General features: G+C 42.8%; 1 protein-coding gene across 4 annotated transcripts in view; it reads left to right on the forward strand.

Moving 5' to 3' along the window:
* The window catches only part of CMSS1 (cms1 ribosomal small subunit homolog), a 402,242-nt gene that overhangs the window by 310,799 nt on the left and 69,357 nt on the right, over positions 1-22,086 (forward strand). Inside the window, exon 1 of one of the 4 annotated variants that reach the window (XM_079767139.1) lies at positions 21,721-21,835. The exons of 2 other annotated variants lie outside the window; for them this stretch is intronic. In XM_079767139.1, the coding sequence (XP_079623265.1) occupies positions 21,736-21,835 (100 nt within the window). In that variant the 5' untranslated portion in view covers positions 21,721-21,735. Of the gene's footprint in view, positions 1-21,720; positions 21,836-22,086 lie in introns of those variants that run through there. One more of the 4 variants, XM_079767141.1, reaches the window with a different exon arrangement.

The raw sequence follows: 22,086 nt of genomic DNA on the forward strand, positions 1-22,086 counted from the left end.
TATTTAAAAGGTGTTCTATAGTACTTTGGGAATATAGGAGAGATATTTTCTGTTTAGGGAATATTTCTAAGCCCTCTCATCAAAAATAGCCTTTCCTTCTACCTTCAAGCTCTGCCAAGGCAGAGCAGATTGGCAAGGGAAGTTTAAAGGGAAAAGCAATGTAATTTCTTTTGCTCATGGCCATGCAGAGGCCAGTGGAGGAGACAAATGTACTAGTATGTGGTTGAGGCTTGGAATGCAAAGTGCTGTAAAAATGAGCCCTACTAACTGACTAAGGGTTGCGTAGATCTAGAGTTTGTGAAAGACCTCCAACTTTTGTGTATTCCTGTGTACTCTGTGTTCCTAGGCCAGGAGTCTTTACAAGGCAACTGGTGATTAGAAGTCACCACATAAGCAGAGTAAGGGCTCTTTAAGAGGAGCCCACTGAGACCATGGAGAAGGCAGCAGCTCAGAATGGCAGGAGTAGCTGGCTAGAAAGACAAATAGAAGCCCTGCATCCTGGGCCGAACAGCTCCATCCTGAAGGCTGTTGTTGCTCCTTTAGAGGCTGTCATGTAGGTATTGACCTGAAACCAAGCCAGTGACAGGATAGGCATTTTAATTGTTCCAAAATCTACTCTAAGCATGAGTCTTCTATGTACCTAAAGATCTAGAGTCCTTAGTGGTTTGTTCCCCAAATCTTGAATTGGGCTTTTTTCTAGGAAAGTTGGAAGCATTGATTTGGCAGGTAACAGCAACCATTCTGAGTATTGAGCTAAAGGGAAGTGTGGGCAGTGAAGGGCCAAAGTTGGGATGTCAGCTGCTGGCATGGACTGAATTAGAAGCCCTAGAATGGACAAATCCCATGGCTTTTACCAACTGCCCCCTGGAAAATTTAAACAGGAAAACCTTTGGATTTGGCCTGACTGGCTTTACAATAAGCAGGATTGTTCAAATAGATTTTACATTAAAATGGATCTGTCTCTTCTACCCTAAAGAAAAAAGTCTTTGTACCCTGAATGTTGGAGACATTATCAGTGAACTTTATGTGATATTTATGTGAAGATAAATGAGAACCATGAATACAGCCTTGCCAAGATTCCCATAGGCTTGTTCCATCAGCTGTATTAATGCAGAAATTTTCAATTATTAGAAATGTCCATCTGCAACCCTTATTTGCTTGTAAGTCCAGAGGCCAGGTCACCAAATTGGGGCTTCTAGTCATCCTATCAGGAGAGGTTACTTCTTATTTCCCTGAAATGAAGGCAACTACTGTCTGTGTATGTTTGGGTTGGAGCGGGCATGCTATAGTCCTCTCTGCCCCAGCCAGTTTGGCTTAGTCGATAGAACATCGGCCCATGGAATGAAGGGTCGAGGGTTCAATTCCAGTCAAAGGCACCTACCTTTGTTGCAGGCTTAATTCCTGGCCCAGGTCGGGGCACGTGCAGGAGTTAACCAGTACATGTGTCTCTCTCACATCAATGTTTCTCTCTGTGTGTCTCTCTCCCTTCCTTCCACTCTCGCTAAAAATCAGTGATTTCCCATCTTACGTTTAAGTCCTTTATCCATTTTGAGTTTATTTTTGTGTATGGTGTAAGTTGGTGGTCTAGTTTCATTTTTTTTTGCATGTATCTGTCCAATTTTCCCAATACCACTTATTGAAGAGACTGTCTTGACTCTATTGTATGTTCTTGCCTCCTTTGTCAAATATTAATTGAGCATAGTGGTTTGGGTCGCTTTCTGGGTTCTCTGTTCTATTCCATTGGTCTATATGTCTGTTCTTGTGCCAGTGGCTATCATCAACAAACGACAGGTGCTGGCGAGGTTGCAGAGAAAAAGGAACCCTCGTGCACTGCTGGTGGGAATGCAGACTGGTGCAGCCATTGTGGAGAACAGTATGGAGTTTCTTCAAAAAACTAAAAATGGAACTCCCATTGATCCAGTGATCCCACTTCTAGGAATATATCCCAAGAAACTGGAAACACCAGTCAGAAAGGATATATGCACCCCTATGTTCATAGCAGCACAATTTACCATAGCTCAGATTTGGAAACAGCCTAAGTGCCCATCAGCAGATGAGTGGATTAAACAACTGTGGTACATCTACACAATGGAATACTACGCTACTCTAAAAAGGAAGGCATTCTTACTATTTGCAACAGCATGGATGGACCTGGAGAGCATTATGCTAAGCAAAATAAGCCAGTCAGAGAAAGATAAATATCACATGATCTCATCTCACTCATTTGTGGAATATAATGAATAACATAAACTGATGAACAAAAACGTATCCAGAGACAGAGAAGCATCGATCAGACCGTCAAACCTCAGAGGGAAGGTAGGGGAGGGTGGAGGTAAGGGGTGGAGATCAACCAAAGGACTTATATGCATGCATATAAACCTAACCAATGGACACAGACTCCAGGGGGGTGGAAGGGGCAAGGGGGGAATAAGGACACATATTTAATACCTTAATCAATAAAGAAAAAAAATAAGTAAAAAAAATAAAAATAAATGAAAAAATATCCTTGGGTGAGGATTAACCAAAAAAAAATTTTTTTTTTCAAGATAGCCCTCTCTGCCCCCTACAGTCATGCCCAGTGGCAGGGTGGGGCTGCATGGAAGCTTGCTCTGGCCGAGTGTTCAGGTGGATTGGTTGGAGGCCTCTTCGCTAAATGGCTCACCCTGACCTCTGCCCAAGCAAGAAACAGAAGACCAAGATGACATAGCTGTGGTTACACCAAGACTGTTAACTATATCAGTTATCTCTATTTGTTTATTTTAGAACTCTGAGCTTCTTTTTCTGTTCTTTTTTTATTTTTTTAACAAGAAAGTTGAACCACGTTTTGTTTGAGATACTCCAGGGAGGTTTAGCAAACAAAACTGTTAGCAGTCACAACTTTGTGTAAAGGACAATGGCTTGGAGCACAGGCCTGTCTTCTCAAGACCCAGAGGACAGTGACCAAGGCAGAGAAGAGTCCAGTGCAGAGCTGGCTGACCAAAGCCTGCTTTTACAAAACCTAGGAATCCAAAGTTTCTGGTGAAGGGCCTCCCATTTAGCAGAAGCAGCAGATAGGGTAGCCCTGTTGCTTTAGTGATTTATGCCAAATGCAAATGTCCTCACCTCCTCAGGTGGCAAAGAAATTCAGGAAAAGTGGGGATGGAAATAATCCCCTCTTTGTTTTCCCTTACCATAGAGAGTGGCTAAGAACAACACTTTTTATCAGGAGCAGGCTCACTGTCCAGCCATTGTCATCCTGGTTTCTTTCCCTCCATAGTTTTTACCTCTATAGTCACTTCTGTCTGTAACAGCCAAAACTTCACCCGTGCTGTCATTCTAATATTCCTATTAAAATATTTGCCTTTATCTAACTTTCTCTTCATAATATGGTCTGTATTTATAGGAAACTTTATGGATGAGTTGTTTCTTGTACTATGGTTAGCTACAGCTATTGTTCTTTTAACCTTGTCTTGGACAGGGTGTTCACAAGAACACTTAACAAGAAGTATTATTTTAGTTTCCTCTAACAAATATTGATGCTTATGTTGCTTTTTCTAAGCCATTTAAAAGCTGATTTAGTAGATAATGTATTCTCCTACTAAAGATTAAAATAGAAATAACCTATTATTGAATTTGACCAATAATATTGATTTGGGGGTGGCAACATTCGTTTCCAAGTACTCAAAACACATACAAATTGTAGAGATTTAGACTAGTAACATCCTTTTTAACACATGTATTTGAAAACTCAGTTTACCCTCCAAAAAGGCTTTTTTTTTTTTTTTTACCATTTACAATTCTGTGTTAACAACTCCATAGCCTACAAGTAAGACTAAAATGTGATTAAAATGTCAACCAATTCTGATGCAAAAGGGAATTCCAGGAAAGCTCAGTAATCACTGAAAAGGGTAGTTAAATGGCTGTAAGATTAACCATTTTTAACCTAACACACAGCATTTCTCATGTATCCTTTAAGCAACACTGACAAGGTATTTCCTGGAGATTAATGACAGTCCAAGTTAATGGCCTGGGGGAAGGTCATTAATCCTTACACAAAGGTAGTTTGGAAAGTAGAAATGAAAAACAACTGCTCGCTCAAGATGATGGCATCCCAGGAGACGTTTCAGATTAGTTCCCTTTTCAGAAGCCCATACTTGCTACTGTTCTCACTCTCCCTTCTCCATACAACATACCTCAGACTCAGGTTTTCACCCACCTCGGATGCAAGTAAGCTTTTGAAAGTGCCTTGTAATCTCTCTTTCACCAAACAAAACCCTATTTATCAATGAGCTTTCTCACTTAAAACTCAACCTTGGAAGTCATTCATTTTACATAGCTTTTCATTATCAGACTTATTTTATTGGTTTGGAAAGAATTGTGCTTGGGAGTCTAGAAATCAAGGCAGTCAGAATATACCTTCTGGGGTTTTGGTCAGAAAATATATGTGTGTGCTGTAAGAGATGCAAAAAATATGAAATTACTGTATCAGTGGTAGGCTGGGATCCATGGAACAATCAGACCTAGACACTTCAGTAAATCAGAAGAGGTTAACTCCTCAAAGGGACACACAAACAAGTTGGTACAATCAGAATTCCATTACAAGCAGAAGTACAACATTCCTGACTGGAATACCCCAGAGATGTACACTTGCAGGTGATGATGTCAGACTTTTAGGAAGCTCAGGTCTCCTCCAAGCCAGCCTATGCTGCACCCATTCTGCATGTTGTCTGACCTGGGTCTGTTCCCATGACCTTCCCCTCTGGCCAGATTTAGTAACCTCAGGATTATGCAAGATACAGCATGACCTCTGGAGCAAGAAGGACTCTTTAGAGATAGCAGGAAATGGTGGCAAAGGGTCTGTAGTCACCCTGTGAAGAACTGTCTTTAAAAATCCCACTTTGGCTCAAAGAGCAGTGGAGAGCTAAAGAATGATCTTAGTTGAAAAGGAGATCTGCCTTTGTGCATGGGCATCCTCATCCGTAACTTTGCTTCCCTGGTAAGGGTTGTAGGACCCAGAAGCTCACACCCTTGCCTGTGCTCGGGCATGCTGCTTGCCTTCCTGCTGAGAATGTAAGCTTCCTGGGGAATCCTTCAGATGAGTTCAACCTCATCTGATTCCTGCATGTGGTGTCCGACTGGTTGTTCCACTAATCCCGAGCTATACTCTGATTCCTATAGTATATTCTCACATTTGGAAAATTTTAAGTAACTGAGGTTATTTTGCTGCTTAAAAAGAAAAAAAAAAAAGCTACAGTTGGCCCTCTATAACTACATGTTGCTCATCCCCCAATTCAACAAACCACAGATAGAAAATACTCGTAAGAAAAATGTTACACTGTTGCTGATGTACTATTGTAGTTAGACCTATGATGGTTGCATCTGTGCTGAATGTGTAGAGATGGTTTTTCTTGTCATTTTGGCAAACCAATACAGTATAACAACTATTTGCATAGCATTTACATTGTATTAGGCATTATAAGTAATCTAGAGATGATTTAAAGTATATAGGAGGATGTACATAGGATATATACAAATACTATACCATCATATATAATAAAAGCCTAATATGCTAAGTGTCCAACCGTTCATTCGACCATTTGACCAGTCACTATGACGCGCACTGACCACCAGGGGGCAGATGATCCGACCAGTAGGTTAGCTTGCTGCTGGGGTCCGGCTGATCAGGACTGGGCGAAACGGGCCGGACACGCCCTGGAGCCCTCCCGCAGTCCCTCCCCAACCCAATCGTGCACCAGTGGGATCCCTCGACCTGGCCTGCGCCCCCTCACAAGCCAGGACCCCTCGAGCAATGTCAGAGAGCTGGTTTCGGCCCAATCCCTGCAGGCCAGTCTGAGGGACCCCACCGGTACATGAATCTGTGCATCGAGCCTCTAGTTTTATATAAGAGACTTGAGCATATGCAGATTTTGGTGTCCTCAGTGGTCCAGGAACCAATCCCCTGTGGATAGTGAGGTATAATTGTACTGAAAATTAGTAAGATAACTGACGTGTGCTAAAGGAAACACCAAGAAAAATGTTTTCTGGTCAGTGGGGCAAAGGGTAGAAATGCGAAAGCCCCATTAAAATGGCAATTGGCATTTTGCCACTAGCATGTATCTGATCTAACTCTGAAAGCATTAAATACTTGTATATTTTGAAACACAGCCAAGAGATGTAAATTTGTAGCTACCAATTCAAACTGAACTACTGTTTAGGTCTGTAAGTACAAGTGAAAATCTTTAGGTTCTTCCATAGTGTCAAAAAAAATTATTATTTATATACAGATTAGTTCCACTAGACCAGGCTGGACCTTTTGAGCTCTCTGCAACTGAAATTGCCTTGTACAAATGAACTATCCAGATGTGGATGAGAACATAATAATAGAATTCTCGCTGAAACAACTAGACTATTTAGGTCATGATTGTAGTTTTATGATACCATCTGGGAAAATTACTAAATACATATGAATTTGGGGTAAATTCAAGTTTTTCTCGCTTCAGTAGGCATTCTGGCCTCTTTCAGCAATTTGCAGGTACTGGAATTTCCTGGTGACTTTGCTTACTTTAAGGGCATCCGCTTCACCATTGCTGGAGAGAGGCAAGAGACTGGTGGCAAACAGCACTGGGTGAAATGATCTCTATGTGACATGATTGGAAGAGTCTTTGTACTTAGTTACAGATATTACAGCATGAAAAAAAGAAAAAGAAAGAAGAGTGATGGATCTACAGCCGTCATAGTTTGAGCTGGAGCCTTCCTTTCACACATTGGGCAGGTATCTACTGCACCAGTACAGTCTCTCTGAAATCTGACCTAACATCAGGATAGGAGAACTTGCTAGTTTGTGTACAAATACTCTCTTTCCAAATTAGGAAAGAACAAGTAAAACCCTGTGGAAGTGCCTTGTTTTAAAAGGAGTCATTTAATGCTCTCCCAATAACATTCTCCCAAGGTAGACTTATATAATTACTGCTATATGGGGGAAGTCATTTCCCATTCTGAAATAAGTTACACACATTTAGAATTTCATTGTCTCCTCAGAATCCTCTGGGCTGTGAGCCCAGAAGTTTTTACTTTGTGAGTGTGGAAGTTTCATTACATGATTTAAATTTTATGGCAGGAAAGAGCAAAATAATTGGGAGGGGGGCAGAATTAGTCACTTGACTATGGCTAGAGAATCTCAGGAAAGACAGATATTTCTATCTTTAACATAGATTAAGGAAATTAATGGTTTGCTTTAAATAATCAATTTTCTGGGTTTTTGTTTTGTTTTGTTTTAAATGCCAAAACCACAAAATTTGGCATTTTAAATTCATACCTGTGTGTGGGTGTGTAGTGTTTAAAGTAGTGGTTCTTAGGGTCCCAAAGACAACGCATCATTCAGATGTCAGGTCCCTTAGTTTCTAGATGATGTTTCTAGCCCCAGTGTTCTTAATTTGGTCCAAGGAATCCAAAGTTTTGTGTCTGTGTGTGTTCTGGGCCTTGTAGCATTTATTCATTTCTCAGAAGTACCTGGCATACCACTTTTTATTTATTTATTTATTTATTTTTATTGGTTTCAGAGAGGAAGGGAGAGGGAGAGAGAGATAGAAACATCAATGATGAGAAACATCGATTGACTGCCTCTTGCACGCTCCCTACTGGGGATTGAGCCCACAGCCTGAGCATGTGCCCTTGACTGGAATCAAACCTGGGACCCTTCAGTCCACAGGCCGACGCTCTATCCACTGAGCCAAACCAGCTATGGCCATACTACTTTTTCAAGATAGAATTTTGTTAGACCCAATCTGTGCTATTATTATTAAGATAGAAAACTCCCATGGTGGGAGTTTTCTATCTTAATAATAATAGCTCCTGCCCTGGCCGGTTTGGCTCAGTGGATAGAGCGTCGGCCTGCGGACTGAAAGGTCCCAAGTTCGATTCCAGTCAAGGGCATGTACCTTGGTTGCGGGCACATCCCCAGTAGGAGGTGTGCAGGAGGCAGCTGATCGATCTTTCTCTCCCATCGATGTTTCTGACTCTCTATCCCTCTCCCTTCCTCTCTGTAAAAAATCAATAAAATAAATATTTTTTTTAAAAAATAATAATAATAATAATAATAGCTCCTGATTGTTGAACACTGTGTGCCACTAATTGTACTTAACACTTTATATTTCTCATTTTATTGCTCCCAACAAGGAACGTAGTTTTTATCTCCATTTTATGATTGAGGAATCTGAAAGCTTTGTAAGTTTAAGTAACTTGAAGATCACACAGAACTGGAATTAGAACCCATGATGCCATCCGGGCAAGCCCATGCTCTTAGGCATTATGTATTACTAGAGGCCCGGTGCACGAAATTCGTGCACGGAAGGGGGTTGTCCCTCAGCCCAGCCTGTACCCTCTCCAATCTGGGATCCCTCTCAACAATCCAAGACTGCTGGCTCCCAACTGCTTGCCTGCCTGCCTTCCTGATTGCCCCTAACCGCTTCTGCCTGCCAGCCTGATCACCCCCTAACCACTCTGCTACCAGCCTGTTTGCCCCCAACTTCCCTCCTCTGCCGACCTGGTTACCCCTAACTGCCCTCTCCTGCAGGGCTGATCACCTCCAACTGCCCTCCCTTGCAGGCCTGGTCCTTCTCAACTGCCCTCCCTTGCAGGCCGGGTGCCTCCCAACTGCCCTCTCCTGCTGGCCATCTTGTGGTGGCCATCTTGTGTCCACATGGGGGCAGGATCTTTGACCACATGGGGGCAGCTATATTGTGTGTTGCAGTGATGATCAATCTGCATAGTACTCTTTTATTAGATAGGATAGAGGCCTGGTACAGGGGTGGGGGCCAGCTGGTTTGCCCTGAAGGGCGTCCCGGATCAGGTGGGGGTTCCCTTGGGGTGTGGGGCAGCCAGAGCAAGGGGCCTGTGGTGGTTTGCAGGCCGGCCACAACCCCTGGCAACCCAAGCAGAGGCCCTGGTATCTGGAATTTATTTTCCTTCTACAATTGAAACTTTGTAGCCTGGAGCGGAGCCAAGCCTGGGGCTCCCTCCGTGGCTGGCAGCCATTTGTGTTGGGGTTTTAATTGAAACTTTGTTGCCTTAAGCAGGTGGGCCCGGCCAGGGTGTGCGGAAAGCTTTGCTTCCCCTGTTGCCGGCGGCAACCCTGGCCTGCTCTCTCAAGCTCCATTCTGCCGCCATTTGTTTGAATTTGTTTACCTTCTATAATTGAAACTTTGTAGCTCGAGTGGAGGCTTAGGCCGGGCCAGGGCAGGCGGAAAGCTTGGCTTCCTCTGTTACCTAGGAAACCTTGCTCTCTGTGGCTGTAGCCATCTTGGTTTGGGTTAATTTGCATACTCGCTCTGATTGGATTGTGGGTGTGGCTTGTGGGCGTGGCTTTGTGGGTGTGTCGGAGGTATGGTCAATTTGCATATTTGTCTATTATTAGATAGGATAATAAAAAATTCATTTATTGGTTTAGTTTTAACTGAGATTTTGTCTGGTATTTCTATATTCAAACAGCCCTTAGTATGTTCTAGTGGTTGAACATTGCTCCTTATCTAGATGCTACTATGTTATAATTCCAAGATCAACACTGGATTGTAGGGCCCAGAAAGTGTCTAGCATTTGTTTGTTACATGAATAAACCAATGAATAAATGTTTGCCCCTCCCAAACATGGCCAGGGCCATCTTTTTTTGTGATATTCTCCCATAGTGAGTGTAGGCTGTGGTGGTGGTGGTGGCAACAGGGTGGTGACTCTTGCTTTTAGCAAGTACCATGCATGCAATAATGTCTACTGACCACTAAAATGAACTGATTTTCCCTTGTAATTGTGTATTTGTCAGAAGCCAGCAGTCTTTGGCCAGTTTCTCAACACAGCATTTGGGAGGCAGCAACGTGAGGTTTTTGCCTGTGGCTTTTTCCATCAGACCATGCAATTTTGACAGTGTTGCAGGAGAGTAATTAGAGAGTTGAATTTCTGTAGCTTGATCACTTTTAACTATCTCCAGAGAAAGATGTGTCTTTCCCTGCAACTAACTAGTTCTGAGACTTTGGGAAACACACAGGCCTCAGTTCTTCCTCTGTGTAATGGCAAGTGGGGGTGGACTCTATCAGTTGTTTGTCACGCATTCTTTTTCCTTTGTTTATTTTAGTACCCTAAAATTTCTGTTTTTATCTTTTCTCACTGAAAACCTCTGCAAGCACTCAGTACATCAACATGAAAGCAGAATATGTGGATTGAAGTTTGCAATGGAAGGCTTTTATGTGGAGCCACATAGATAGTGATTCTTAACATCGTTTTTGCATTTATTTTATTAAGGTATGATTTACATGCAGTAAAGTTCACCTTGTATAGTGTACAATCCTGCAAATTTGGCAACTCATACAATCATATAACCATGGAAACAGTCAGGACATAAAACTGAAATGAACAATTCCAGTTCCAATGCATGTGTGTCTGGTGGATGATTAGAGAATAGTTTCAACAGACGGGAAAGACCTATGTAAATGTTACAGGGATTTAGAAATGCTTAGCTTAAAACATTTTTTTAAAAATTATTTTTGTTTTGTACTGCCTTTCCTTTTGTTTCAGCTCTATGTAGCATCAGAGAGTGGGATGAGTCTTAGAGGATATTTTTCTCTAATTGTCAAAGTTCAAGAGGGAAATCACAGTTTAATATTGTCAGACGATCCTGGATATTCATAATATGCTGGTATCCTTGTCCACAATATTCTAAGCACAATAAGTAGAATATAGGGTTACATTATGGGCCTTAGCACAAATAGTTATAGGTAGTTCTAACTCTAGCAAATGGCCTTATTTATTTTTTTATATTTTTAACCAAAAATTGCCAAACAAAAATTATGATGGAAAATAACAGTGATTTTTTTTTTAATTCATCTCTTAAAAGCTAATTTTATTTAAGGAACAAGTCTCCATCTCAATAACATACATTTTTCCCTTAATATAAAGTTATTTTCGCATTGGTTGGGGTGATATACAGTAATAATGTTTTTAAATTCTGAACTACTAAGTGCACCTGCTTAGAATCTGAAACTGAAATGGAAAGCACAAGGCTTAACCCCGCATGCTCCCTGATCAAATGCAAAGGTTCTTAAAATAGCTTCCTGTGAAGATGTTCAGAGCAGCTGAAAACCAAGATGTTGGTGTCCCTCGTCACAACCTGGTAGTTTAAATCCAGGGCTCAGAGGCAGCTGCCTCCGCCTCTTTGTTTCCAGGCCAGGAGCTGCGGCTCTGAGGAGAAGCACAAAAGCGGCCTGTGCCTTGTCCACCTCGCTATCCTCCCCGAATGCTACTTCCCTCGTGAAGGATTGTCCCTAGACCCATCATGAAGACCGACGGCATTCATTTTTAGCCACCAGTACGACGGCAAAGGAGCTTCAAGTTTCCAAACAATTGCAGCAAACTTTAAATAGGTAGACAATAAATTCCAGGGAAAATGTAAGGAAGAAATGAAGTCTCGTGTATTTGATTGGTCATGGGTAGTACCCGATAGTACTAACTGTGTCTGGTAGCCTACACACTGTCACCCTCAGCAGTTTAGTTACAGCTGATCAGTGTGCTCTCTCAAAATATATCAAAAAGGCCTCCTCTTCCACGAAGACTGCTCTGTTCAGCTCCGCCTATCTTGATATGGCTCTCAGTTGGCCGTGCTTTTCCATGTTTCCATGTAGAGAAGGTTTTCCTGTGATGTTCTCTCTACCCATGATGAACTGCTTTTCTCAAGGCCCACTTATGCTTCCACCAGAAGCAGGACCTAGACTGGGCGGGCAGTAGCACTGATCTGAGGAGACAGTGTTTTATGTTGCCAGGCTGGTGGTAGCACTCACTAACAGTTTTAAAACTCCACTTGCATTTACATACAGGTGAATATACTCTACTGTTTCTGTCCAAAAAAAAATAATAATAAAGGAAGGGAAGGAGCGAGGGAGGGAGGAGACAAAGAGGCAGTAGCTTTTACCTCTTTTAGCAACTAAACTGATTTTTCAAGATCCAGAGGAAGGAACTGCAGGGTGAGTACCCAGAAGGGAAATAGAGGCAGGAAGAGGATATGTGTGGGGAGGCCAGAAACTCTCCTCTAGTGGCATCGTTTCCAGTGTCTGCTTCCACCTCAAGCAGTAGGTAGGAGCTGTGAGTACTCATGTTGAAAACTCAGAATTTTTCTAGTCTTTCATTTGAGAAATTACTTAATGACACTGTGCATTAGAGAGAAGTTAGCTGGGCTAGTCTCTTCAACAACTAAAACCTAGTTTTCCACCTGCTGAACAGGGAATAATACCTGCCTTTCCTTTTGTGTGCGGTGACCATAGGATGAAGTGAGTGACTGATACTGAAATTCCATAAACAATGTAAAGCACTTCATTGGCATAAAATGACATTGATGTTATGATTGATGCCCTAATAACATCTCCTCCACCAAGGTGAGAAACACAAGACGGCCACTCTTTCAGATGCAGCCTCCAGTGACTGCCCAATTCTCTCCGACAGATTAGACAGAGACATCTTGAACTTCCATCACATTTGAATCCCAGATCGCTATGAGACTATAGTACCAACTTGGTTCTAATGTCTTCCTTAGGGACTTCCTGTCTGACCCAATTCTAAAGGAACAGCCTACCAGTATGGGAGCCTTTTATCTAATACCTGTAGTTTAAAACAGCAGAAATGTCAGCATCCTTCAAGAAAGCGCAGGAACTTGCACTACAATGTATATTCGAACTTGACTATTTGATTTAGTCTGTGGCCTTGTCTCCAATTCTCACAGACACTAAATAACCTTTATAAAGTAGAAAAACATAATTGGGGTGGGGTGTCCTTAAGTTTCCTTTTTATCAGAAATGAGGGAGAAAACACTTATTTACCTGGTAAACAATATGAACAATACAGAGGTTCAAATCACCAGTAATGGGACCCTCTGTGAAGATTCCTACACTCGGGATGTGGAAACCATATTTGCCTAATTCACTGCTGCATCCCAAAAATCCCAGCACATAGTAAGCACTCTAAAACATTTGCTGAATGAAGAAACAAATGAGAAAACAAATTAAGCCCTTTACTATAAAAGTGCTTCCCCCAATTATAATGAAACAGGAAAAAAATTAATTTTGTGCTCAGCATGAATTGCTATTAAATACTGATGGTCAGTAGTTCAAGCAACTAACATTTTAAAAATGTTTTAATGCAACATTTTAGAGAAACAAGGCATGTATTTCAGTGGTAATGAAAATTTTGCTTTAAAACAAAGAATAATATGGACTCTTCTGAAGAGAGACTGCAGGGCCCTTTACTTTTAGTCTTTTCCCATCCTTAGAAACTGAACTCTTTTTTTAAATTGTACTTCTTTGTTTATAATCAATACTGTCCTTTGCCCAGAATTTTACCAATTTTTTTTTTGCATTGGTTATCATAAAAACCCAAACCCACATTGCTTTGGGAAATTATTTGGAAAATTCTCATCAGCGTAGACATGCCTTAATTGCCCTACATATTTGTTAGAAAAAAAGTAGAAATAACCCCTCAACATTATCTGCCTTTAAAATTTTTCAGTAGCAAATAGCTCTTAAGTTATTTATGCTGATTTTTAATTAAATACTAGAAGCCCGATGCACGAAATTCGTGCAAGGCGGGGGGGTTGTCCCTCAGCCCAGCCTGTACCCTCTCCAATCTGGGACTCCTGGAGGGATGTCCGACTGCCCGTTTAGGCCCGATCCTGGTGGGATCGGGCCTAAACGGGCAGTCAGACATCCCTCTCACAATCCAGGACTGCTGGTTCCCAACTGCTTGCCTGCCTGCCTTCCTGATTGCCCCTAACTGCTTCTGCCTGCCAGCCTGATCACCCCCTAACCACTCTGCTGCCAGCCTGGTTGATGCTTAACTGCTCCCCTGCCAGCCTGTTTGCCCCCAACTTCTCTCCTCTGCCAGCCTGGTCACCCCTAACTGCCCTCTCCTGCAGGGTTGATCACCTCCAACTGCCCTCCCTTGCAAGCCTGGTCCCTCTCAACTGCCCTCCCTTTCAGGCCTGGTCCCTCACAACTGCCCTCCCTTGCAGGCCGGGTGCCTCCCAACTGCCCTCTCCTGCTGGCCATCTTGTAGTGGCCATCTTGTGTCCACATGGTGGCAGGATCTTTGACCACAGGGGGCAGCTATATTGTGTGTTGCAGTGATGATCAATCTGTATATTACTTTTATTAGATAGGATAGAGGCCTGGTGCACGGGTGGGGGCCAGCTGGTTTGCCCTGAAGGGTGTCACAGATAAGGGTGGGGGTTCCCTTGGGGTGTGGGGCGGCCTGAGCGAGGGGCCTGTGGTGGTTTGCAGGCCGGCCACGCCCCCTGGCAACCCAAGGGGAGGCCCTGGTATCTGGAATTTATTTTCCTTCTACAATTGAAACTTTGTAGCCTGGAGCAGAGCCAAGCCTGGGGCTCCGGCAGCCATTTCTGTGGCAGTTAATTCACCTTCTACAGTTGAAACTTTGTAGCCTTAAGTGGGTGAGCCCGGCCAGGGTGTGCAGAAAGCTTTGCTTCCCCTGTTGCCGCCGGCAACCCTGGCCTGCTCTCTCAAGCTCCATTCTGCCTTTGTTTGAATTTGGTTACCTTCTATAATTGAAACTTTGTAGCTTGAGTGGAGGCTTAGGCCTGCAACGGCTATGTAAAGCTTGGCTTCCTCTGTTACCTGGGAAACCTTGCTCTCTGTGGCTGTAGCCATCTTGGATTGGGGTTAATTTGCATACTCTCCCTGATTGGCTGGTGGGCGTGGCTTGGCTGGTGGGCGTGGCTTATGTAGCAGAGTGATGGTTAATTTGCATATTACCATTTTATTAGAGAGGCTTATGGGAGTTTCATAATACTGTCAACTGATTCTGTGGAGATATATTTACTTGGAATATTGGTTTTTGAGGCATAGAAAATTGATACAGGCACACCTCAGAGATATTGTGGTTCAATTTCAGACCACTGCAATAAAGCAAGTATACTAAAGTGAGTTGTAATCTTGTGCTCGCTTCGGCAGCACATATACTAAAGTGAGTTGTAATCTTTTGTTGGTGGAGGGAGGGTCTTGCCTTAAGTTTGTTTTAAAACACACACACATACACACATATACACACAATATCCATGAAGTGCAATAAAGCAAAGCACAATAAAACAAGGTATACCTGTATCTTAGAAAGTGTCGTTGTAGGAAAAGCATTTTTTTTTTTTTTTTTTTTTTTTTTTTTTGCAGCTGGAGGAATATTGCCTTAATTTGAGAGAATTCTCTCCAGTAGTACGATATTCCATGCCCTCCTTTATACAATCTTGCTGCAAACATGGAGCATGGTGAGTGTAGTTAAGCAATACAGGGTTGGGAAAAAGTTGGTTTACCCATTAGTTGTTCCTAATACAAGAATGAACTGTTTTACATACTCACAACTGTAAACCTACTTTTGCCCACCCCTGTATATACATTGCACCTCTTGTAATCCTTCTTGAGACTTGCACAGATATCGGGGGGCCCGGGGGGGTGGGGGGGAGACATGTGATCATCTGTCATTATGAAGAGAAATAGCAATGATTATATCAAGTATTGTAGCTGACATATTTATATTCTCTGTTGACTGGGGCTCCAGTATTCAAAACTATGCAATCACCCTAAACGTTGACTAATATTCCTATTGAGCAAGTGCAATGAGCAGAACTTTCTCTGGTATTATTTGGCGCAATCCAGCATCATTTCCTATTGACATTGAGATGTGATGTGCAGTGGATATCCAATCATGTTCTTTGAGGTGATAGCTAACTACCACCACTGCCCCTCAGGACCTTCCAAAAATCCTGCCTCAAAAGTCTGCTTCTGTTCTCTGTCTCCCATTCACCAAATCTTAGCATTAAAGAAATGGGAACAAAAATAAAGAAGAAGGTACTCTAGTTGCCATTTTATGTTAGTTTCTTCTGTCTTTCCATGAAAAGAGAATTCCTCCTCTTCAATCTTGCCTATCCAGTATAATTTTCCATTTTCATCACATCATGACGGTTCTGAAATTATGTATTGATCACTCACATCAGTTTATAAAATCAACAATTAACAATGCAAGTTTTTTGCCCAAACCATTTTTTAACTTTGTAACCATTTGTCTTACTCTTAAGAGGAGAACAATTTAAAATTTCATTTTGGTTTTCTTGCATGCCTACCATTTTGGCAAAAGTAATTGTCAGGATAGTTCTATTTTGCAAGCAGCTCTTACTCATATTAGTCTAAAAATCATCATCATAAGCTCTTAATCATACCTGAGATTACTGCATCCCCTTGATTATATCCAGAAGATCCTGCTCCTGGAGAGCAGCAGTGTTGGCAATTCCCGGATGTTGGATTACACAGAAACATCCCCAAAGCCTGTCCTCAGAAGCGATTGGGACACTTACCTCACCGCACAGGCACCTTTGCTTGATCACACCCAGCAGTCCACTCTTATCCCACCAAAATCCAATCGTGGAATCCAAGGACCAGCACCAATGTTTTCTTCTTTTCTTTTTGCACACTCTCTCAGTTTTTGTTCTGGGGGCTTCAAAGCCACCGAGTATTTGCAACCAGGGGCCACTGACGGTTCTGTAAAGGAGAGGCAGTGGGGAGCCCAGCACTAACTGGGCCCAAACACTAAATATAACCCTCTTCACTCGCCGGCCAGCGTCCTTCATACTCTGAAGACAGGCGACCTTGCAGAATCCCTCACCCCACGGCTTGCCAGTCTCCACGGAAGAAAGGACCTAACAGGACTGGGCTGCGGAATGAGGTGACCCAAAAGCCAGGAGCCATCTGCCCAGAGAAGACAAGTAGTGGCAGGTATAGGCTCTGTGAGAGAGTGTGTGTGTGTGTGTGTGTGTGTGTGTGTGTGTGTGTGTGTGTGTGTGTTTGCATGCCTGTGCCCAGCAGCTGCTCTCCAGATTAGAAGACACCACTCTTTGGCAGGCAGCTCTGAAACACCCTCTTGGGTAATTTCAAATTCATGTGCACATCTTGGCTGAGAGAAGAAACCTCCCAGTCACAACCTGAGTCCCCTTCTCTGCCCTGTCACTGCCCCAAATACACTGTGAACCACAAACAAGCAGCAGTGCCAGCATCTTAGGAACAGAGGCCCAGATGGACATGCAGTTGCACCTCCTTCTGTACCCTGCAGCCATGAACCGATGCAGCCTTGCTTGAGATTTTTTAAATAACAAGGGCATGACCTCTTTGACAGCCATAACCCAAGGCAGTGGAGAGAGTCGCTGTTATTAACACTGTGTTGAACTTGAACTTGAATGCCTGCCTGTTCCGTTCACTGTCACATGAGATGTGAGTACCAAGTGCTGAGCAAACTTTAGAGCAGCATCCAAATGTGTGGTGGTACTTATTGTTATTCCAGTGTTTGTTTTATCTTACTCGGGTGTTAAGAGAAATCTCACACATTAGATTGCTAAAATTTGAAGAATCTAAATTTCTTTAAGTGCCATCGCTTGGTCCAACTGAAGTAGGAGGGGCAGAAAAAAGGAACTTGCTCATTTTTTCAGCAAGTGTGTATTGAGGCACTCGTTAGGTAGCAGGTCCTCTGCCAGACAAACCCACTACCGACCAGTGCTCAGTCTGTGAATTCGTATGTAATCTGTACAGCATTCCTTTAAATTAGTCCTGTATTGGTGACCAAATAAGAAAAACAATATATGTTGATATAGAGTATGTGTGTTTATATTTTTCTGAATCAGTTTATATACTTTAGTGTTACTATTCTAGAAGGTAAATACAATCTTCTGCATAACCACAGCATGACAATCAAATTCAGTAAGTTAACATTGATACAATATTAATTTCTAGTCCACGATTCCCATTCCATTTTTCACCAAATGTCTCAATAATAATATCTTTTATAGGGGAAAAATTACTTTTTTTCTGTGGTCTAGCATTATATGTTACATTTAGTTGTCAAGGGTCTCCTTTAATTTTAAACAGTCCTGCAGCCTTTCCTTAAAGTCTTTTGTGACTTGACATTTTTGAAGAGTAAACTGTGCCTCAATTTAGGGTTGTGTGATGTTTCCTCAATAAGACTGAGTTTGTGCATTTTTTGCAGCAATACTAGAGAAGCAATGCTTCTTGGTTAATCATATCAGGAGACTCATAAATGGAGTTGGTCCATACCAGCCCTACTTGGTTAAGGTGGCATCTGCCAGATTTCTCTCCTTTGCAATTAATAAATATTTTGTGGGAAGACACTTAGATTATGTAAATATATTGCTCCTAAATAAACTGTCTACTGCAGGAAGAGCTTTCCCTTCTCCCTGTTTATTTTTGTATTTATCTATATCAATATGCACTTGTGGGTTCCTATTTTAGTCAGTAGACTATAAAACATTAATATCATTATTTATTTTGATGCCTAGATTATCTCAGATTTGGCCAGTGGGGGCCTCTTCAAGCTGTGTTCCCTGAACACTTTCTTGCTTTCTGGCACAAGAAAATGTCCCAAGTGCATCTTATACTTTCTCTACTGAGCCCTGGAATTAGCCACATTTTCTGGAAGACCTGGGTCCTTTATGGAAAATCTTATATGGAAATGGAGATCTGGGTATTGGGTGTGCTCACTGACCTGAAATGTTCCCATTGCTTTCAGGCCCTCTCAACCAAAAGAACTGGGAAATAGACACACACACACACACACACACACACAGCCATATCTGTTTCTCTGTCTGTCTCTGTTACACACAGTGAAAGCACATTGATAGCTCCAGTTACAATCTGATGCCATAGGCATTCTAGCTTTTTACCTTTTCCACATTTGTAACTCCCTTCACTTACAGTGCTCTTGTTATTCCCAAACTCTTTATTTATTCGCTCATTGCCTGTGTGTAACCCTGACAGCTCCTTTCTTGGTCCTGACAGTTTTCAGCTCCATCAGCCCCAATCCCTCTAGGAAAGAGAACGGCTTCTCTAAAGCTTCATATTCCTGCCTACTCACGGGCAACCAAATAAAGATGGGAAATGTGAAGAAAAAATACTCCTAATCCTGTAGTGGTCATTTTTTCATTGACTCTGAGCTTCCTCCCCTGTGGAGGTTTTGCACTGAAAAGAAGATCACATCTTAGTGCTGTTTGGGCACTAACATTCTGTGAGTCTGTCAGTTGATGGCCTGAAAGTGATCCAGGAAAACCTACCCCTGTGCTTTTTGCTCAACTTTGACAAGCCGTTGTTACTACAGATGTCTGGAAGGTGTTGAAAGAGATAGATAGTACAAGTTCTTGAAAATGGGGTGATTTGTTTCTCCTTTTTTGTTTGTTTTGATGAATTGTAAAAAAAATTGATAAAAGAACCATGGGGTTCTTGATAGTAGAACTGGATCACAGGACCTCAGAGCCAGCTCTCTGTGTCTGCCTCACATTTTCTTGTCCCAGGTTCCAGATCCCATCCTTCCCACTGTCCTCTCCCCACCCTGGGTGGACTGTGTTCCTCCATGGTATTCCCAAGGCACCCAGAGCTTAACCACACCTTAGCCTCAGTCGCACTTCATTGCAATTGCCAGCATACTCGTCTCTCCCTGATAGCCCGGGAGTTCCTGGAGAGCGGAGTGCACCTCCCAACATCATGGCCCTGGCCGCAGCACACAGCCAGTGCACAATAAATATGTACTGACAAAGTGGACAAAGGAAAGATGCAACCCTAGAGGAAAGCAAAGTTGGAACAGCATCTCACTGAACTGGAAGGTAAAGAAATAAGGAAAACACACATTAAACCTATCAGTCATTTTTAAATTCCAGGGTTTTAAAATTCTTTTTCTAACAGACATTTTACCAGCAGCAAAATTGACAGATTTAAATGTCACATATTATCCCATCCCTCATGGGTTTCCTAAGATGGGTTTAATGACCTATACATAAAAATGAAAGGTGTGCCGAAACCGGTTTGGCTCAGTGGATAGAGCATCGGCCTGCGGACTCAAGGGTCCCAGGTTCGATTCCGGTCAAGGGCATGTACCTTGGTTGCGGGCACATCCCCAGTAGGGGGTGTGCAAGAGGCAGCTGATCGATGTTTCTCTCTCATCGATGTTTCTAACTCTCTATCCCTCTCTCTTCCTCTCTGTAAAAAATCAATAAAATCCTACCTAATAATAGACAAATATGCAAATTGACCGTACCTTTGCTATGCCCACGATTGGCCAGGAGGCGTGGGGGGGCGGGACTTGGGGTGGCCGGGGTGGCCTATTGGGCCGGCAGGATGCTGAGCTCGCGTCGCCAGCGGCGGCGCGAGCTCAGCATCTGCGCCATGGCTGTGCTGCGGCACAGAAGGGGCCTCTGGGGCAGCGAGCTCACCTCTTGCCGCGGACAATCAAAAGCAGGGAGCTGGGTGCCTGTCCACTCCGGCACCAGGCTTTTCAGAAGCCTCCGCCACACCGGAGGCTTCTGAAAGGCCTGGTGCACCAGCGGACAGTCACCCAGCTCCCCCACAATCGAAAGTGAAAGCGTGGGAGCTGGGTGCCTGTCCGCTCAGGCACCAGGCCTTTCAGAAGCCTTCGCCGCGCCGGAGGCTTCTGAAAGGTCTGGTGTACCAGCGGACAGGCATCCAGCTCCCCCGTGATTGAAAGCGAAAGCGTGTAGGGGACCCTACACATGCATGATTTAATCATGCACTGGGCCTCTAGTATATTTAATTAAAAAAATGAAAAGTCTAGATAGTCCACAAAATAGAAAGCATCTCCAAATAAAGAAATATTCTTGGGAAAACCTGGTAATTGAGGAGTGCCTCTCTCTTCCTTTGAAACCAACCTATACGCAATGTTTTGGAATTATACATATTGTAGGGTTTCATATTTTTCTAAAGTGAGAATGGCACTAACAGTTTAACTTTGAGAGAGAGGGAGAGAAAGATGAGGAAAACATAGTCTTGACCTCAGAATCTTATTGTTGCAAATAATTTTTACTCTTCAGTTTCCATGGGCTATTTCTTCATGTACTTCAAGAATGCCAAAATACCAGGTGACAGCTGTTTAAGCTCTAAGACATTCCTCACGCATCCTATTTTGAGGTCATTATGTAATGCTTTTCTCTTGGCATAGCTGTGATCATTCAGTAGCTTTGTTGATGTATCACGGCATGGCTGTCTTCATTTTTGCACCTATATTGCTCTTTCAAATAGGAACTGGTTCTCTGAAAACTAGAGAAAAAAGGAGAGAAGGAATAATTCCAGCAACATCCAAGTTGGACCAATGTTTTCTCTTTGGCTAGAAAGTTCCTTTTTAAATAGGAAAATAAATGAGTTAGAAGTCTTTTTCTCCTCTCAGCCCTTCTTCCCTTTAAAAATGTTAATTCACTCTAGTCTTGTTTTCTTTTCTAACTGCACATCTTATCAATAGACATGTATCAGCAGAGAATTTGTTTAATTTTTTTAGCTCTAATCTTGGTAACTGTTGTCTCTGATAGCCTGAAGGACAGATGTACACAGTTTTCAGTTCACTTCAACAGATATTTACTGTGTGCTCCCAATTTACCATGTGCTATGCAAGGTTCGGTGCTATACAGATAAAGCGTTACACCATCCTGGTCCCTCAAAAACTCTAGTAGGAGAGGCACACATCAAAATTCTAATTTTAATGGGCTGGTGTTATAAGGTAGTGCTAAACGTAATTTTGTCTGACTGAACCTGAGCTGCAGGTCAGGGAAGCTGCACAGGGTGGGGGTGGGGTGGAAATACTTGAACTGGCCACATTGAGGGAGAGGAGTAGATTCCTGCCAGGGGAGGAGTAAGGAGAAGGAAATTCTCGGCAGAGGACATGACGGAAGCACAGGGCAGGAGAGCGCATGACGGGTTCAGCAATGGCGAGCCGCTCCCATGCCTGGAGGACAGGGTTATGGTGTCCAGCTTTGTACTAGGTAAAGTACAGTTGTTATTTGCCCCCAGAATGTTAAATACCATAGATGCTTTGATGCTAGATGTAGTAACTGTACTCCACGGGCAGTGGGAAACCACCAGAGGCCTTTTGGCAGGAAATCATAGTCAAGGAAGTGTAGTGGGAAATGCATAGGGTTTAGAACCAGAAGGCTTTTTGTGGGACACTGGAATGTTACACTTGAAGAGAAATGTAAGACTCATCTATTTTTACCTCTTGTTTTACTCACCAAAA

The sequence above is a fragment of the Cnephaeus nilssonii genome (genome assembly GCF_951640355.1).
Source record: "Cnephaeus nilssonii genome assembly, chromosome: 3".
In the NCBI taxonomy this organism is placed as follows: domain Eukaryota; kingdom Metazoa; phylum Chordata; class Mammalia; order Chiroptera; family Vespertilionidae; genus Cnephaeus; species Cnephaeus nilssonii.